Genomic DNA, 19,081 nt, shown 5'->3' on the forward strand with positions numbered 1-19,081 from the left:
GTCCCCCTCTACATCAAACCTCTTTGCGGAAAATAGCCATATAAGCACACTTACCGCACCTTTAACCAGGGGTGTCGCACCAAATTCTGGGCCCTGGGTACCAGGATTCATCCCCCCATGAATGTTCTTCACAGGGGGAGGGGGTTTAACCCATTTAGACTGGGAATGCATTATGTTGTGCTTTAACCCATTCAGAACGGGTACACATTATTGTGTATTATTATTCTATGCTTTAACTATTAAAAAATAACAGATATTCAAGCTCACAGCACGGCACCAATGGTAGCTCACAGCGTGGCACTCAGATATCTGCTATTTTTCGATAGCTAAAGTATAAAATAATTAAGGCCCCTCCACTTTGGGCCCTAGTTACTCAGTCCCACTCTTCCACCTCTTGTGACGCCCCTGCCTTTAACTCTAATAACCCTGTGACCGATCTCCCCACCCCTCAGGACCGCCACATCCGGCGACGCCCGGCCATCCCGCCTGGCGGAGAACGACTCGGGCGTGGCGATGACCTCGTCCTCCCTGGAGGGGTACGAGGACAGCCCGGTGGACGGGAGCAGCGGCGTGCCCACGCCGCTCTACGGGAGCTCGCTGGAGTCGGAGGAGGGCGCCACCACCACGGGCACAGAGTCGCCCTTCATGCCCATCCGCTGTCCCTTTGAGCACGAGGCGCCGGCCGGTGGCGGTAAGGCCCCGTCATCATTGTAGTTTTTATTTTATTTTATTATTATGATTTTTTTAGCTTTATATATGTTTAGCTTTATATCTTTTTTACGACCGTAGGGAGCATTTACTATCAAACCCGACAGATTCTGTCCGTACGTCAGTGACGCACAATTTGGAATCGCACATGAGTTCTGGGCGGAGCCGTTCGTTTTCATCCCCGTCGGCAGGTTAGTTACCCACCAGCGTTAGTTTTACTGAGGTTAGGGTTAAGGTTAGGTTTAGGTTTAGGCATGGTTTTAAGGAGGTTAGGGTTAGGGTTAAGGTTAGGTTTAGGCATGGTTTTACTGAGGTTAGGTTAGGGTTAGGGTTAAGGTTAGGTTTAGGCATAGTTTTACTGAGGTTAGGGTTAAGGTTAGGTTTAGGCATAGTTTTACTGAGGTTAGGGTTAGGGTTAGGTTTAGGTGGTCAGACCTCCGCGCAGTCCAAGCGAACAAAAAGGAGCGCTCCCTAGTTCCGGTTCAGCCAATCAAAAGCTTCCATGGGCAGGGCTTGCCCATGCCCACGGGGTTTGAGTGAAACGCCTCAATGTCAAACCCCTAGGTGGCGTCCCGGTGGTGTCTGGCGGCCTGAGCGTGAAGAAGGACAGCGTGGCGGGGCGCGACGCGGGCCAGGTGGAGTCCAAGCGCTCCCCCAAGCTGGAGCACAAGGCCGTCACGCGTGTCAAGAGCATGATGAGCATCGAGGCCCCGCCCAACCTGGCCCCGCAGCCCGCCAAGGAGCCGCCGCCCAACTCCACCTCTGCCCAATCAGTGGGAACGCAGTCTGGAGGAGGAGGGGCCAATCCCAGGTAGGGATGTTGACTGTTGAAGCTGTTATGACACGCCAAAAAAGCTAATATTATTGATGATAGGGCTGTCACAGTTATTACATAATCGTCTAATCGCAATTATTTGACATAATCGCGGTTATTTTTCATAATCGTCATCAGGGCAGGAAATTCACGGCGGCCACGACGGCCATGGCCGTCGTTGCCCCTCTCTTTGGCCGTGTGCCCCTCGAAAAATGACATGCCCAAACGGCCACAGTGGCCGTGGTGCCCTGGTGCCCACAGCAGTCCATTAACTGCTTTTTACCGTTTTTTCCTCTGCGCGATTTTCCAGTCATTACGGTAACAGCAGTGCGTGGTTGGTTGAGCTGCACACATGACCAGTAGTAGATTCCATTTACGCTCGTAGTAGCAGCATAGCAGCCGCCGCATAGTGGAGCCGCCGGAGTCCCGCGACACAGTGTTTTACAAGTTACAACACAAAAACATCACCGGGCTAAACAACGGGAGTTTTATCTAACGCAGCCTGTTGAATAAATCCGAATGTGCGAACGAATGCCTTCGAACGGAGCTCTGCTGAGCTCAGGACAACAACCAAAATGCAGCACAAGGGAACCAAAAGCTATTCTTTCCCCAAGAGGCTGAGCTGTCAGAAAGTACATTATTGTTGAGAAAGGGATCACTCCGCGAACGGGAGGGAGGAGTTTGTGTGCGTGTGTGCGTGCGTGCACATGGCCAGTGGTGGAAAAAGTACTAAAATGTTTATACTTAAGTATCAATAGCCTACAACTGCAATGTAGAAATACTTCTGTTGCAAGTAAAGTCCTCAAATTCAAAATATACTTGAGTAAAAGTACAAAAGTATTGGTATCAAAATGTACTTAAAGTACCAAAAGTAAAAGTACAACATTTTTGAAAATAGCAGATCTACAAGCTCACAACGCATAGTTATGCGACACATCTTGAGCTTGTAGATCTGCTATTTTTTCTACAAGCTTGATTATTTTCAAATAGCCTAAATAGGGCTAAAGTGGTTCATGTATGTTTAATAATATTATAATTTATATATGCAAAGTAACTGGTAACTAAAGGTTTCAAATAATTGTAGTGGAGTAAAAGTACAATATTTGGATCCGAGATGTAGTGGAGTAGAAGTAAGTGTTAGAAATACTCAAAATTACAATAAACAATTAAGTACAATACTTAAGTAAATGTACTTAGTTACTTTACACCACTGCACATGGCAAAACAGAAATAAACAGGTTCTTGATATTTATTTAATTGAAAGGTATTACATTAAACCTTAACGTTTAAGCTAAATTAATTATGACTGTGGCGTGGACTTAAAATCATTGTTTTAATGATGGCCTTCCTGCCCTGGCACTTGGCCTTTGTGCCCTCAAAAATTTGACAACACTAAAGGCCAATTGGCCTTGCCCCTAAACTGACGAAATTCTAGGCCTGATCGTCATAATCGTTTCCATGTTGAAAAGAATGTCATATATTTAAAAAATAAAAGTGGAAAAATAGTGGAAATAGCAGATCTACAAGCTGAGCTTGTAGAACATTTGGAATAGCCAAGATGCAGGAGAAACTCCTAAATGTCGCAAAAGTATTGAAGTACGAATTCAGAGAACATTACAGAAAACAGACAGGAGGTCAGACAAAGTCAGAGTGACCAACCAACCCCATATCCTGGACCTTTCCTGAACTTTAAACCGGCACAAATCGAACACCAACCAGGATTCGAAACGGCAATCATAACCTGCAAGTGTAATGTAGTGTGGTCGGTTTAGAGTTGAGCAAGGTTCAGAGTTGTATTACTGAACAGATGGGTGTGTTTGGTTGGTCCACATGAACGATATCGATGTAACTAATATATTCGACGGGGTACATATCGTCACTGTCGGGCAGAAACCTCGTATCTCCAAGTTTCAAATTTGTACGTTCTTTCCCAAAGTAAAGCCCTGCTTCATCATACAAGGCCATCGCACAAAAGTAGTGAAAACAGCAGATCTACAAGCACACACGTTGTGTGCTTGTAGATCGGCTGTTTTCACTAGTTTAAGTCATTTTTTAAAATGATAATGCAAAACAAACAGTTTTGGACATACAAGGTTTTCACCCGACAATGACGATATATTTTATATGCGCAGAATTACAATTAAAATGCATGCATTCAAAATTCATTGGCATGAAGGGCTGCTATCTCTCTGCTCTCTTCCTGTTTCAGAGTGTTTACAAAGAGACCACGTGACGGTATCATAATGTAACATTTCGCGGCGTGACATGACACCTTTAACTGTATCTAGCGCCACCATCAGGCCGATTTATGCAAAACAATTTTTTGGACACTGCTCCTACAGATTATGCCCTAAAATCACGCAAAGCGGTACACAGTATCTCTAAAGTCATGTCATCAACATGGATCTGTCCCATTTGCCATATTCTCTCCTGATTGCCTACCGTTGCCTTCTAAAGTTTGTGTATGCGGCCTGACGGTCGCTTATCTCCCGATTAGGGAGTCTTACTGGTACTATTAACCAGGATTTAAAATGTCACAATTGATTAGTATAGAGGCTCAGTATAATTATAATTATTCCTACATGTCTCTAGTTTACATTTTGGTATAACTCTTTCTGAGAAGTAGCTTAATTGATCATCACCCGCTAGAGTTGGTGTCCCATTAACTTTACATTACAGGGGAATAAAAGCAAAAAATTAATCTGCTTTAAGTAGCATATGAGGGGTCAAACTAAACTTTTTTTCCCTGTATGGTAAAGGTAATGGGACACCGACTCTAGCGGGTGATAACATCAATTAAGCTACTTCTCAGAAAGGGTTAAGCCCTTTGCACACAGGACAGTTGCGTTTTTTTCGTTTGCGGCATGAATAAAATGCATTGGATTTGGTGTGCAATGCCGTGCGGAATCGGCGCTGCGGATCCAAAAAGGGGTCATAAAAGGAGTGATGAGTTTTTTACCGCATGCGACAAGACGCACAAATCGAACTGGGTTCGATCGAGAAAAAAACGCACGGCGGCAGCCACTCGTCGCACGGCTAATTCGGAGCCGGTGTGCATGAGGTCATAGAGAATCATTGTTTTCTTTTCAAAAAATTATATTGTCCGTTTTATCCGTGCGGTTAAACGCGCCTGTGTGCAAAGGGCTTTATCATACCAAAACGTAAACTAGAGACATGTAGGAAGGAAAAACTTACGGTCACCTTGGGTGGTACCAATTTGTGAATGTATCAGTATTGGCCCCTGTCCTATATAAAGGGTTTAAGTGGTAACCGGATATGCAGCTCGGCAAATAAAAGGTGATTTGATCCCAGTACATGACGGAGGACGACATCACGATAAATTACACGATTATCGTGAGTGCTTTTTATCACGATAAACAATAATATAGCTTATTGTCCCATCCGTAGTCATGACCATGAAACCATGATTATTTCTGTCACTATCACCGTACCATCAAAATCCATGATTGTGTGTGTGTGTGTGTGTGCGTGCGTGCGTGTGTGTCCGATCCCCAGCAGGGCTCCTGGTTGGTCAGCTCCAGCCTATCAGCAGCAGCAGGGAAGGAAGGGGGCGGAGCCGGGCAGCGAGCTGGCGGGGGCGTGCAGTGTGGAGGCGGTGGTGCTGCGGCGGAGCCCGGACGAGTCGTTCGGCCTGGACCTGGAGATCAAGTCCTCCCCCGTCAGGGTGGTGGTCACAGGGATGAGGCCCGGAGGGGCTGCCCAGAGGGTACGCCTGGGCACACTAGGGCATTCACCAAATATTCCAATATTCGAATATCAAAGTCACTATTCAACGTTGTTCACCGAAGTCGAATATTCGCTTATTTTAATGTTTTCTCTTTAAAAAATATATAGTTTATAAAGCTTGGCTAGATAGGAAGTCATAAGAATGAGTTGTCAATAATGAATGATGAATTTGTTAATGCTTTATACCAGGGGTTCTCAAACCTTTTTAGATAAGCTATCTAAAGTGAGAAAACAAGTGGAAGCCATCATAGTCAGTCACGGTGAAGTCCTATCACTGTGACTGACTGGTCCAGATCGACCAATCAGTGAACGGGGTGATGGGCCGATCTGTCTGATATTAAAAACAGAGAGATGTGTCGGGGTTCGCGGTGGATAGCTCTTCACCGCGATTAATGGCGTAATGTTGTAGTTTTATGACTTAAAAAGACTAGACCGCGGTGGATAGCTTATCACCGCGGTGCCTACTATGATAGGGGCATCAGGGAACCCTCAGTGTTCCAATGACAGTTTCTCTACCCCTAAGCCACTGCCGATCATATACTTCATTAAAGGTGATACACCATGCATTTAAAACTATTTATGTCATATTGTTTATGTCCCAAAAACGTTTTTTCAAAAGGTTTGAGGCTAAATTACCACTCCTGAATAGAGAGCCTCTCTCATTTTTGAATGGCTCTCAGAGCATTTCAGCTTCAGTACCACCTTTGGCCTGAACTGCGCCACCCCCCCCCCCCCCCCCCCCCCCCAAAAAAAGAAATCTTTTTGAAAAAACATTTTTTTTTATTTTTTTTTATGATGACGTCACAATCGGCAGCAAATCTGGATAGCCTGTTTTGAGAACCCGTGGGATACTTTTAACCTTCGCCTTCTCAAAACCAGAGAAAGACACACCGGTCAGAAATGGGACTTTGTGAGGATAAGAAGGTGCTAGTGGGACCCCAAAAAAAGGTTTTAAAATAAGAAAAGTGAAATTTCATGGTGTATCACCTTTAACTGTCCACCACTAAAAAGCAGTTAGCCGTGTTGTTGCTAATCGGTCCCCTTCTTGAATGTCCCGTTCCTTCTCCCAGGAGTCCATGGGAAGGATGAGCGTGGGCGACCAGATCGTGGCGATCGGGGACACGTTGGTGTCCTCGTCCAGTTACCAGGACATGTGCGACCTCATGCACAACCTCCCCGTCACCCTCTGCCTCCAGATCAAGAGGCCCGTTTCAGGTGAGAAGCCACGTCCTCTTCTTGAGCCCAATTCGCACTTTTTGTCGCGCTGCGGTCGAGAATAACCGAGTCGGCTATTATTATCGGCCGTTTTCCGGCACGACGGAGCACAAATGAGGGTTTAAGCGCCGTTCACACTAAGCACTATAACGATAATTGTAACTACCGTATTATTCCAAATATATTATGACTCTTATTATAAGACGACCCCTATTTTTTCAATTAACATTTTGAGAAAAAAATAAGACAACATATTATATATTATATAGATTTCTTTTTTGTTATTTATGAAGAAAAATGTTTTTATTGTAAAATTATTACAGAAAAGTTCGTACAGAGATAACATTCTGCTGTATTTTATTGCATTAGTCAAACATTCACTATTCAGACTGTGAAAATCGGCTCCTCATAATGTGTATCACAATAGACTACTATCCATTACTCACTGAGGTCTTTTGTCTCGGCCATCCACTTGACTTTGAACACATTTTTTAACGTACAAGTTATTGTAGTTATAGTGTATTATTGTTATAGTTATGGTGCTTGCTGAGAATTATGGACCTTTAAAGACAATACTGTGTCACTTTAGTATCAATTAAACAAAAGTTATTTTTTGATAATGTCTCTGTTGGGTGGAAACATTGTATGTCCAAAATAGTTACTTTTCAGGAAAAAGTAGGCTTTAATAGAGCTGCTCATGTTCAGTACTGCACAACTCCCCCAAATCATTTGTTTGTACATGAATGCCCTTCTTCATTGATACTCAAACTCCGGCGCAAAACTGAGCAGATTGGACTTTCCGTTCCAGAGATAATGGCCGGGTTTCCCAAAGCGATTTTAGCCCATCGTAAGCCCATCGTAGCTCACGCATGGTCGTAGAGACCAAGCCCCGGTCGTCATGTTCCCGTGTTCTTGTGGTTTCGGGCAGAGCGCCTTATTTAGCCCCCTACAACTACACCATCATTCAGATTTCACAAACAAAGTGCTTAATAAAGTCTCACTCCTGTCTAAATACGGTACGGCTTTCTATAATTACGCGTATCCTCTGTTTTCTTTAATAAGAAGCCTTTTTATCCGATCACTGTCTGTTTATCTCAATGGGGTTGGTGCGCATGGGGAACGCCAGGAAATACATGGGAAAACAGTTCGCGATCGGATAAAAAGGTCCCAACCCACAGGTTGAGAACCACTGATTTACAGGGTTGACCTGAGACAAATATGTTTGAAGAAAAAGTGGTTTGGACATACAAGGTTTCCACCCCACAGCGACGGTGCGCCCTGCTTTGGGGGACTGTCTTTGGGGTTAGTTACTGTATGTGCTGATGGGACGTCCATTGAATAGAGCAGTGTGTCTCTCACCCCCCCTCCATCGCTGCTCTAAGACGTAGGATCACACCCCCTCTCACCCCCCCGCACGGAACACCTGTACACAGCTGGCTTTGTAACCATGGTGAATATTTTACTTCTTCCCCCACCCAGTAGCTAATGGTAGATACTATGCTACTACCCCCGACCCCACCCCAACCCATCCCTCCACCATTTAGCTGCTTGCTAGCTTTTTTTTTGTTTTTTTTTACTACTAGAATATCATTAGGATATTTAGACTTCAAACAAAATGACACTTTGGTGACATTTTGAATATTTTATTAGACAACAATGAAGATCAGTACAAGTATAGTCAGTACAAAACAAAACAATGTAGTACTGCAAATGAGATCAATCAAAGAAAACAAAGCAAATGATACATATTTACACACGCTGTAGTACCTGAGATAAGATACATACTCCTGACAATATCAGAATATGTATGCGATAAGGTCTTGCTGTGCGGTCATTATGGCTTATATGGACACGACGGGCTGATGAATTATCAGCCCGTCGTGTCCATGTAAGCCATAATGACCAAGCAGCAAGACGTTATAGCACTTATTACCCGGCTAATACATAAAATTCATAATTTGACTCAAAACTAAAAACAGTTTACAGACGGCTGAAAGTGCGTCCCCCTGAGCGCAACACGTCGCCTTGGAAAACAAGGAAGTGCTGATCAAAAATAATCCATTTTCTATTACTACGTTGTCTATTTCTCGCCTCAAATGTTTTTTAAAACATTCTTCAGAGCAACGTTTGGTTGTAAATGACGCTGTGTGTTTGTTTACATGGTAGACATGTTGGATACGGCACTAAATCCACGCAGTGCAGCCTGAATGCAGCAGCTGCTCTGAGCCTTTGATTAGGCAGCGGTGAATTATAGAGCGGAATGGTCTTTTTCTTTCTTTTTTTTAATTTTTATCCCACGATTTTGTAACCCATTTTCACCCAGTGCCAATTGCCTATGTAATCCTGGGCTATGCTCTCCCTCTGCCGCGCCTGAGGAGACAACGGACAAACCTCATGCTTCCTTTAATGCATGGGTATTCCAAGTTGTTTCTTTTCACCTGATGGGGGATTTCCCTGGGATGGACATAGCACATGGAAGGAACACGTTATTCCAACCAGTTCCTTTCCCCTCCATCAGGCGCCCCGGCTGGCCAGGGGGAGGCATTATTGAGACCAGGATTACTGCATCTTTTTGTGAGGGTATCAACCCTAGGAGACACGAGGAGAACATGCAAACTCCACACAGAAAGGCACTATCGCCAGAGCGGAGCGGTCATTATACACCTATAATTCACCGCTGATTTCAGCGCTCGACCAATCAGAATCAAGCATCCAAACAAACCGGGTAATAAGGAATGTTTTTTCCCACCCAGCACTCCCCGCTGACAGATGCTTTCCCAGCTGCAGGGACAAATTTCACCCTCGCCGCCCTGTTGTGTTCGTATACGCTTGACAAAGCTGGATGCACCGCGATTTCGAACCCACAACCTCCGCAACCCTAGTGAGTCTGTAGTTCTAACTGCAATGGGGAGTTGAACTGGAGGTTGGGCAACTTAACCTTGATAATGGAGACGGCCGGCCACTATATTTCCACACTCACTCCAAAGGGCCAAACCCATTAAATCTGTATTTTAACCTTTTTCGTCCACCCCACCTAGGGTGTGGGGTGGGCGCTGATGACGCAGAGGTAAACAGTGACTCATTACCGCAATAACTAAAAATCCATACCGCCCCAGTCCTAGTCCACATCACAACTAGAATGACGACAGTAATCATTATAGTTCTAGCTGTAGTCAGAGACATAGTGGTAGCAAAATAGATACAATTACGGTAAAGTTAAAGTTAGACGGTCCTTTAGATTAGTGGCTGAGCCCTTTTCTTTTTTGTCTTCTCCCCCTGCAGCTGTAGACCGCCTATCCAGTTTGATGATGTCATCGGGGGCGGACCCTCCCACACCCTCCCCGGAACCGACCGATGACCGACCGGCGGCCATCGAAAACCCGCTGAGCGCTCCGGCGCACGCAGACCCCCAGCCCCACGCGCAATCCCACAATGACTCTCTAATACCCGTCACAAACATAGACGATGTCATATCAGAACTAGGGTCCTCTGACGGTACAAGTACAAGCTCCCAAATTACCGTTAACGGCACAATTCCAAGCTCCCATATGGGCATTAATGGCACAAGTACAAACTCTCAAATGAACATTAACGAGACTTTACCTGGTTACGTGAACCCACCCAGTGCAACGCCGCCCGAGAGTGAAAAAGACAATGGTGTCCGCGCTTCAGCGCAGTCCGACACTCTGGACTTCTCCATATTGGACACGGAGAACAGCAAAGGCTGCCTCCAGGCCGTGGGGAAAACCTTCTTAAACAGTTACTCCCGGAACTTTTGTCCTCTCGTCGAGGAGAACAGCGGTCGTCCCAAAGATGCGGGCGAAGGGAGGCCCGAAGCGTCCTCTAAGCACATGTACGAGGCGGACGACAGCGACAGTGGCAGCGAGAGCGACTCGGCCACGGACAACAGCCAAGTGTTGGCCGACAAATCGCCCGCCGCCACGGCAGACACGGACGACGAGGAGGAGGTGGAGATGTGTTTCGGCGAAGCCGGAACTCCCATCCGACTTCAGACCAAGGTAGTACTTTTTTTTGTACATTTTCTGTACATTTTTTGTAAATTGTTTTGAAAGAGGTGGTGCCATAGTTTTGTACTTTTTCTTTTCTGTTTTGTATGTGTCCATGGAGTTAGGGTTAACATTACTCTAATAGATCACATACAATACATATAATACAAGACACTTGTCGTTTGTTAGTTTTTTTTTAAAGCAGGGTTTTCTGTATTAGTTTAATATATTAATATTATTTTTGAAAATGCTTAGTTATTAGGTTCGCTTTGTTCTAGATTGGACAAAATAACAAAAATAACCCTTTAGACAAACAGAATTATTGAATGCTTTAACCAGTGAAAAATAGCAGATATACAAGCTCACAGAAGCGCTGCGAGCTTGTAGATCTGCTATTTTTGAAAAAGTCGTGAAAATGTGTGCGTTTGTAACTCAAATTTTGCTTATGGGTGGTCCCTGGAACTGAATATTTTGAGATGGGGGTCCGTGGCCAAATAAATATAATTAAGGAAAATATAATTTTGGGGGTCCTTCACATGAAAAGGTTTGAGAACCTCTGACATAGTAGTCTCTCAAGAACAGACTAACTGAGCTCCAGTGAAGTGAAAAGGACTACATTTTCTTTGACGATGGCTGGCCAGATTGCTGACATAGAAACATAGAAGACACTTATAGAATCGGGTCAAAATTCAAATTTTCACGATTGAAAAAAATAGCAGACCTACAAGCTCACAGCGCGGCACCGTGCTGTGAGCTTGTATATCTGCTATTTTTCAATAGTTAAAGCATAAAATAATGCTACACAATAATGTGTACCCGTTCTAAACAGTTTAACAGACGGCTCCTTGTCTTGTCTCCCCAGCATAACGTCATCTCAGCCAGCAGCCCGGCAACCGCTGCCGCGCCTCAGACTGCTGCCGCGTCGCTGGGACCCGCGGCGGTTCCCCCGCAGCTTGACCAGTCCTCTGGCGCCACCGCAGTCAGGGAGCCCGACGACACCTCCTCCGGCCAAGAGGCGCCGACGTCCCCGACGTCCTCCGCCAATGTATCCTCGACCTCCGTGCCTTCCCCTTCGCCCCCGGAGTCGTCCCGTCCCGCGTGCCTGAGCGTCTGTCCCTCTCCGGAGTTGGACGCGTGCCACGTCAGCGGCGCCACCCCGCCGCGGAGACGGGAGAGGGCGGCAGACGGTGGGGGCCACCACCACCACGTCACCCCGCGGAGTCAGGAGAGGACGGCGAGGTTGCACACGAACGCCTCGACCGCTCCGTCCACCGTGAAGGAGTCGGCGGCGAGGACTCCGCCGCACTCGCCGGCGCCGGGCGCGAGATCCGCCGCCGCCTTGAGCAACGGCCGCCCGGCCGCACGGTCGTCGTCGAGGGACGGGGAGAGCGAGAGGGTGCCGGCGGCTTCTTCTTCGCCGGACCCCAGAGCGACCCCTCGCGGCGTCCCTTCCGGCGCCTCCTCGCTTAAGGCGGCGGGGGCCAAGCCGCTCTCCGGCTCGGACTCATCCGTGCTGAGCAGCAAGTTTAGACTCATGGACAACAAAACTCAAAGCAGGCCGTTCTCGAACACACCCAAACTGAAGGGTCTGACCCTGAAGAGCAAAAGCAAGCTGCCAGAGCAGCCGCCCTCCTCCCCGAGAGCCGCCCGGGCAGAGAGTCCCGTGCTGAGGAAAGCCAGCGTCTCCCCGGTGCCCTCCCTGCAGTCCCCCAAGTCACACCACGCCAAGAAAGCGTCCGCTCCCAGCGGCCCGAAGAGCGGGAAAGACGCGGAGAGACACAGCGGCCTCGCTTCCTGTGAAGTCAATGACTCGGGGCAAGGTAAGGCTCTCAACTTGAATACAAAATATTTGCCAAAAATAGCAAATCTACAAGCTCACATGCTATTTCTTTTTGGGGCGTATTCCGCCCCAGGATAATGGATGTTTTGATTATCATGATAATCCAATTGTTTTGGTCACAATAATCGTGACACGAAATGTTTTTTTTTTAATAACTTTTATTTAAGACATGCACATTACAAAACATCATATAAAAAGGATACATAAAAACCTCACACCAGATAATATACAAGGATATATACAAGGAGATGGGAAATATACATAGGCTACTGTACAAAGGAGGAAGCAAGATAAAAGCAAATCTTCCATGTGGGTTTAATCCAACAACCACAATAGATCTGCCCAGGCTTCATTACCTCTTGCCTCATCCACCAAGAGATCCATTTTAATTCTTGCCTTCAATTCAGAATGAAAGACAGACACCCTATCTGCTGTAGAGACCCTTTGGTGATCATCCTTGTACCTTATCCACATTTTAAAGATGGACAGTTTAGCTATTGTTAAAATCAAATTGATACAATATTTGTCTCTAGGTGTTGTACTAAGACCCAAAATAATGTTTGACAATTCTACTCTAAACGTGACATTAAGCTGAGACATGTGAGCAGAAACATGGTTCCAAAAATTACCCAGACAACGACATGAAACAAACATATCGTCGTTGTCGGGTGAAAACCTTGTATGTCCAAAACCGTTCGTTTTGCATTTTTCATTTTAAAAATGATTTAAACTAGCTAGTGAAAACAGACGATCGACTGTTTTCACTACTTTTGTGCGACAGCCTTGTACAATGAAGCAGGGGTTTACTTTGCGAAAAAACATAAAATATAATACAAGGTTTCCATCCGACAACGACGATATGTTCTGTATCTTCTTTTACCAAACAAACAGCACATAGAGGATTGAAACTTGGAGATACGAGGTTTCCATCCGACAACGACGATATGTTCTGTATCTTCTTTTACCAAACAAACAGCACATAGAGGATTAGGAACAAGCTTCCTTCCATTTATACAAGTTTGACACGAAATGTTCATATCGTCCCGGTCCTTAAATCTGATCAAATCTACTGTAATCTGATCTAATCTGCAGGTTCTGTGTTAGAAGCTCCTCTCTCTCACTCCAGGAACAAGGAGTCCCACTCAGCCCAAGGAGAACTCGCTTCCCAGGTAGGGGTGTAACGATATAGTAACTGAATCGAAAAATCTATTTTAATTTGCAATGATCTACTATATTGTTTTGTATCATATCGTTTTACAATGCAGATAATCGGTATCGAATCGTTTTGCAATGCAAATAATCTATTTTATGGACACTAAGTATTTTGCCTTGTATTTAGCAATTTTAAGAGGGAAAATAAAAAGGAGATTTCCATTCCATATAGCTACTCTTGGTCTATCGATAATGTGTGTAATCTCTGTGTTCATGTCAAGGTGCGGGTTTGTCCATATGTGTTGAAATATAATGTCCATGTATTTGCTAGAGAATCACATTGTTTACTTGACACATTTCACACATATTTCATTTCTCACAATTCGATTTCATTGAATCGTATTGTATCGTATCGCCATGAATGAAATAATATCGTCCATGTATCGTATCGTCAACCATGTGTCAGGATGCTTATCGTATTGCTATTAAATGTATTGTTACACCCCTATTCCCAGGTGCTAGAGCCCCCCGCCACCCAGCGGACCTTCATAGAGGTCCGTCTGGTGCCGTCGTCCTCCACATCTTCCTCCTCGTCCTCCACGCCGGTTCTGGCGCGCAAAGAAACCGCCGCTGGCGCCGCGAAAGACTCCAAACCCTCCCAGAGCTCGGCGTCCCTCCACCACAACGAAGTCAACGGGAGGACAGACGCCAGACTGGCGTCGGCCGCCAGCTCCATTTTGAAGCTCGAAGCGGCCAAGGACGCTCCGACGCCGGCGAACCCGCCGCATCCCGCCGCGAGCGAAGCCTTTCCCCTCCCCACGAGCAACGGACCTTTAGACGAGAAGGCCTCGAGAGGCTGCGTCGCCGCGGCAACGACGGACGACGTACTGAAGTCCAGCCGGTCGAGGTTGTTCCTCAAGGTATTATACTATTACTATTTACTATTTACTAAATTTTTATTGTTGTCGGCTCCGGCCATAAGAGGTGGCTTAAAGCAAGTCAAACTTACAATCATGGGTAAATATCTGCTCCATCTGTCACCGGAGTCACTCAACTTGCTATAATTACGTCCCCTTAATGGTGTACTGTACTGTTTTGTATTGTGCTGTATTGTATTGTATGTTTTGTATGGATAGCCTTACCATCACTTTTGTACAGCCTGCCCAGGGACTACAGATGAAAACTAGCTCATGGCTAACTCTGGCTCATTTACATTGATGTGAAAACTGACATGTTGATTAATCTGCTTTGTCCCTGACAAATAAATAAATAAATAAGGCCATGGAGAGGCGGAGTCTGTCCACGGACATGGCCCTGCCCGGCGACCCCAACCCGTTCTCCGTGCGCCAGAGGATCAAGTCCTTCGAGAACCTCGCCACGTTCGACAAGCCGGTGGTCAAGTTCATCGACATCCAGTCCTACGCCCTGGCCGGCCGGCCGCCGCTCAACCGCAGGCTGTCCGGCTACATGGAGTCGGCAAGCAGCGGCAGCGCGGCCGCGGTCGACAGCCGCGCGCTGCTGCGGCGCAGTCTGAGCTCCTGCGTGGAGAACCTGATCCCCTTTGTGCCTGTGTCTCTCTCCGGGCTCTCGCTACTCAACACGATGGACCCCATGCTGGCCCCTCCTCCTCCAAGCTGCAGCTCGTTAAGGTTTGCATCGTTATCGCTCGTTGTGTTTGTGTTTTTATTATATATTTCACTTAAAAAAAAACGTTTGGACATTTTATAGTCTAACCAGGCTTTTATGAATACCCTGAACAGTTTTTAATTTGCTTGATTCAATATTAGATATTTGATGTAAATGTTATCAGGCCCTCCTCCTGCAGGATCCCTCCCCAATACACACCCACTGTAACCTCAAACTCCATTATAACCATGATAGATTCATTAAAAACACCTATTATTTTTTCTAGTGACTTATACTACCCTCCTAATATCTGAGCAGGTTGTGTCTTTTCAATAACCTTTTTCATTTATTTGCAATAATTCTTTGGGAAAATGGAAAAAATGTAATACAATAAAATGTATTAAAATGTATGAAAAAGGTTACATGGCCTGCTCACGTATTAGGAGGGCAGTATGAGTCACCAGAAAAAATAAATAATGGGTTGTTAATGAATCTATCATGGTTAAAATGGAGTTTGAAGTTACAATGGGTGTGTAAGGGGAGAAGCCCTGGAGGAGGAGGCTGGTAACATTTACATCAAATATCTAAATATTGAATCAAGCAAAAAAGTTAAAAACTCTCTAGGGTGTTCATAAAAGCCTGATTAGACGATAAAATGACCAAAAGTTTTGTTTTAAAGTGAAATATCCCTTTAAAGAGGTGGTGCCATAGTTTTGTACTTTTTTCTTTTTGTATGTGTCTGTGGAGTTAACATACTCTAATTACTCTTATAGACCCCCAGGTGTGGTTATAATATGCAAATATGCCTTCCCTGTGTATTTTTAGTTTCTTCCTGAAAGCTGAAAGCCTCTGAGTCAAAAGGCCTGATCGAAAAACACAGATTTAATGACATCATAAAATCATCCCCTCCCCCTTTCACCATACACCCAACACCTGACAACCAGGCATACTTAATGAACTGGTGTGTGCGGCCACATAAAAACATAATTTTAACGCTTTTTTTGGAAAAGATCTTCCTACAGATATTTGACTTTCACCTCGGGGACCGAGTTCGAATCCGTGACGGCAGTCCAGGGGTGCCGCGAGATGATTTGATAATATTTGGAATTTATTTAGACACATGTATTGGTCATTTTAAACTTGAAGTACAAAGTTATTTTCAACCAGTTCTAAACAAAATGGCTTTTATCTCAACATTGTCCTCACATCATAATCGCTAAAATATGCCGATATATAAGGTGCTGGGAGTGAAAATTGTGAATATAATGTAGGGGTGCCTCGGATGAAAAAAATGCAAACTTGTTTGGCTCAGGGTGCCCTGAGCCAAACAAGTTTTGGGATCCCTGTGTGTGTGTGTGTGTGTGTGTGTGTGTGCGTGTGCGTGTGCGTGTGCGCGTGTGCGTGTGCATGCATGCATATATGATACATCAAGATACAGGCTATAAAGGAATACATTGACAAATAGACTCAAACTAGCCTAATTTTTCTCTGCGCAGCTCAACTCTTCCATCCAAGGACAGAGCTGCGGACGGGGTTCCCAGAGTTGTGGAGGGCCCGCTGGCTCCTCCCCAGACCCTAGGGCCCCTGGTGGCCCCCCAGACCCCGCCCGTGTTGAGGAGCAGGCACAGGGGCCACGGCCATCTCTCCCGCTCCAGGTTACTACTTTATTTAGTTTTTTTTGGTACCTTTGTGTCTAATCTCATGTACATACAGTACCTGCTGTTTTTATGTGTATGTAGTATTCACGTTATTCCTGGCCCCGCCCCCGACTTCCTGTTCATATCCTGAAAGAGGCGGAGGCTGAAAAAGCTGGCCTGAAAAAAATAATTTGGTTTCTTGTTGTCCTTGCATTAAAGTGTCAGTAGTTGGCCTTCTGGGCTCTGGGCTCTGTATGTACCTGGGTTGCCATGTCTGCTTATAATAAGCAATTAGTGTATTTAAAAAAAATAGTATAGTTGCTTATTGGGCTTACTTTCTAATATTTTTTTAAACCAGTGGTTCGCAAATCTTTTCATATCAAGGACCCCAGATTAACATATTTGTCCACAGTCGCAGACCCCCATCTGAAAATATGTGGTGCCAGGGACTGCCACACAGATTTATGTTGTTAATTAAAATGTTTCAAAAATATTTAAAAAAAAAAAGTTTTCCCTCAATAGTTTTTAAATCGCAAATATTCAAACTCACAATACGTCGCAATGTGACACATTGTGAGCTTGCTGATCTGATATTTTCAAATGTAAATGTAATGTAGTAAAAATGAGCCTAGTTGCTTCTGTTGGGCTTATTTCTTTGGCAAAATCTGGCAACTTGTAGATCGCCTATTTTCACAACTTTTGTGTGACATTCTTCTATTTCTTGGAATTTGTTAACGTAAAAAAACATTAAAATAAATACAGTCGATTGGACAAGGTTTCTGCATGAGAGCGACGATATCTTTTCGGACGGGTGTCTTTACTGTTTCAATGTCACCCACTGTCTTCACGCCCTTAAACTTCTGTGTCATGACTAATTGCGTTTGTTTCTGGACTCTTCAGGCTGCGTGAGCTGAGGGCTCTCAGCATGCCCGACCTGGACAAGCTCTGCACGGAGGTGTTCAGCGCCGAGCCGGGAGGAGCGGCCGTCTATAAGACTGAACTGCTCATCCAGCCAAGCAGGCCCAGTACCGAGGGCCAAGCCTGCCCCCTGGTGGTCACGGGAGTCGGTCTCAGCAGGTAAGGGCTGCAACTCAATGCTCATGATTAGCAGGGCCGGACTGGGACATCCCTGTTCTCACTCCTCCCATCCAAAAAAACGTTACCAGAGCATCAAATCGCACACAACTCGTTTCAGTAATAGTTGTTTTGCCCAGGCAGTCAGGTTGCTCAACGAAGGGATGAATGTGAAACGTAGGTAAACGTGGGCACTGTACGCATTTTTAAACTGTACACTGTTACACTGTATGGTATTGTCGTTGTTGGGACTTGTCTTGTGTGGCCTGCATGGTATGTGGGTCCACACTCCTGTCGGCCACTGTGACCATGTCTTTGTGTAATAAGGCTGAGAGTGCTCCTGGCACAAGCATTTCATTGTATCTGTACCTGTATGGATATGTGTGACAATAAAACTGAACCTGAACCTGAACCTGATTGGGCTACTAGGCCAGTATTCAGATGATAGACAAGCCAGTGGGCCAATCATGTGATGTCTCTCTGCTCTGTGGGCCGGTGGTACTGAAGGATTGGCCCTCTGGCGGCCCAGCTAAAAAATGACTGTAACTATCCTAAAAAGGTGGCAAAAAAATATAATAATAATAATAAAAAAATAAAATCTTTTGGAAAATGGATGATTTGGATTAACAATTGCACATCTATAGCAGGTTAGCTGAGGGAGATGCTGGGTGCGGTGAAGACTCTCTTCAGGCTAGAAGGATGCACGGACAGCAGACTGATGTGTGTGGATGGGCCATCAGGTAAGAAGAAAGAAACAACAAGTTATTTGAACGTGACACTAAACATTGTTATTATAACGCCATTAGATATATACTAGGGTCTACTTGGTCTTTACTTTCCTTTTTACTGCATGTAGGTGGGTTGGTAGTAGGGCTGCACGATATATCGTTATCGTATCGTTATCTCGATGTGAACCTGCGCGATATGCATATCGCAGAAATCAACTATGTACCGCTCAGCCAATGAAAACATACGTTTTTACGCTTGCCCTAAATGTACAGCTAGGGCCAGCCAACCACAAACCTTTCCTTAAACAGACAGCCGAAGCCAACCAATCACAAACATCCCCTTGCAGAGGCAGGAAACATAACATGCATGCTGCTGCACACAGCGCAGTGAGCGGCTGAGAGCAGAGCCATACTTGGCCTACTTGTGCAAAAAGGCGCAAGTTGGCACCTCGACAGAGAGCAGTTCTATTTCATTCTGAGATGAGATGAGATAAGACTATTACATCCGAAGGGAAACACCAAATCTCTTTTCC

At 45.3% G+C, this 19,081-nt stretch overlaps 1 protein-coding gene across 1 annotated transcript in view; it reads left to right on the plus strand.

Annotated features, from left to right (window-relative positions):
- pdzd2 (PDZ domain containing 2) overlaps positions 1-19,081 on the plus strand; it is a gene marked incomplete at both ends in the record, with an annotated part of 171,941 nt that overhangs the window by 141,761 nt on the left and 11,099 nt on the right. Inside the window, 12 exons of the mRNA XM_080738444.1 lie at positions 453-691; positions 1,273-1,519; positions 5,042-5,249; positions 6,340-6,484; positions 9,767-10,503; positions 11,354-12,311; positions 13,424-13,500; positions 13,999-14,403; positions 14,762-15,132; positions 16,606-16,764; positions 17,647-17,823; positions 18,468-18,560. Of these exons, the coding sequence (XP_080594570.1) occupies positions 453-691; positions 1,273-1,519; positions 5,042-5,249; positions 6,340-6,484; positions 9,767-10,503; positions 11,354-12,311; positions 13,424-13,500; positions 13,999-14,403; positions 14,762-15,132; positions 16,606-16,764; positions 17,647-17,823; positions 18,468-18,560 (3,816 nt within the window). The remainder of the gene's footprint in view (positions 1-452; positions 692-1,272; positions 1,520-5,041; positions 5,250-6,339; positions 6,485-9,766; positions 10,504-11,353; positions 12,312-13,423; positions 13,501-13,998; positions 14,404-14,761; positions 15,133-16,605; positions 16,765-17,646; positions 17,824-18,467; positions 18,561-19,081) is intronic.

The sequence above is a fragment of the Nannobrachium achirus genome, assembly GCF_963921795.1.
Source record: "Nannobrachium achirus genome assembly, chromosome: 12".
NCBI classification, from domain to species: Eukaryota; Metazoa; Chordata; class Actinopteri; order Myctophiformes; family Myctophidae; genus Nannobrachium; species Nannobrachium achirus.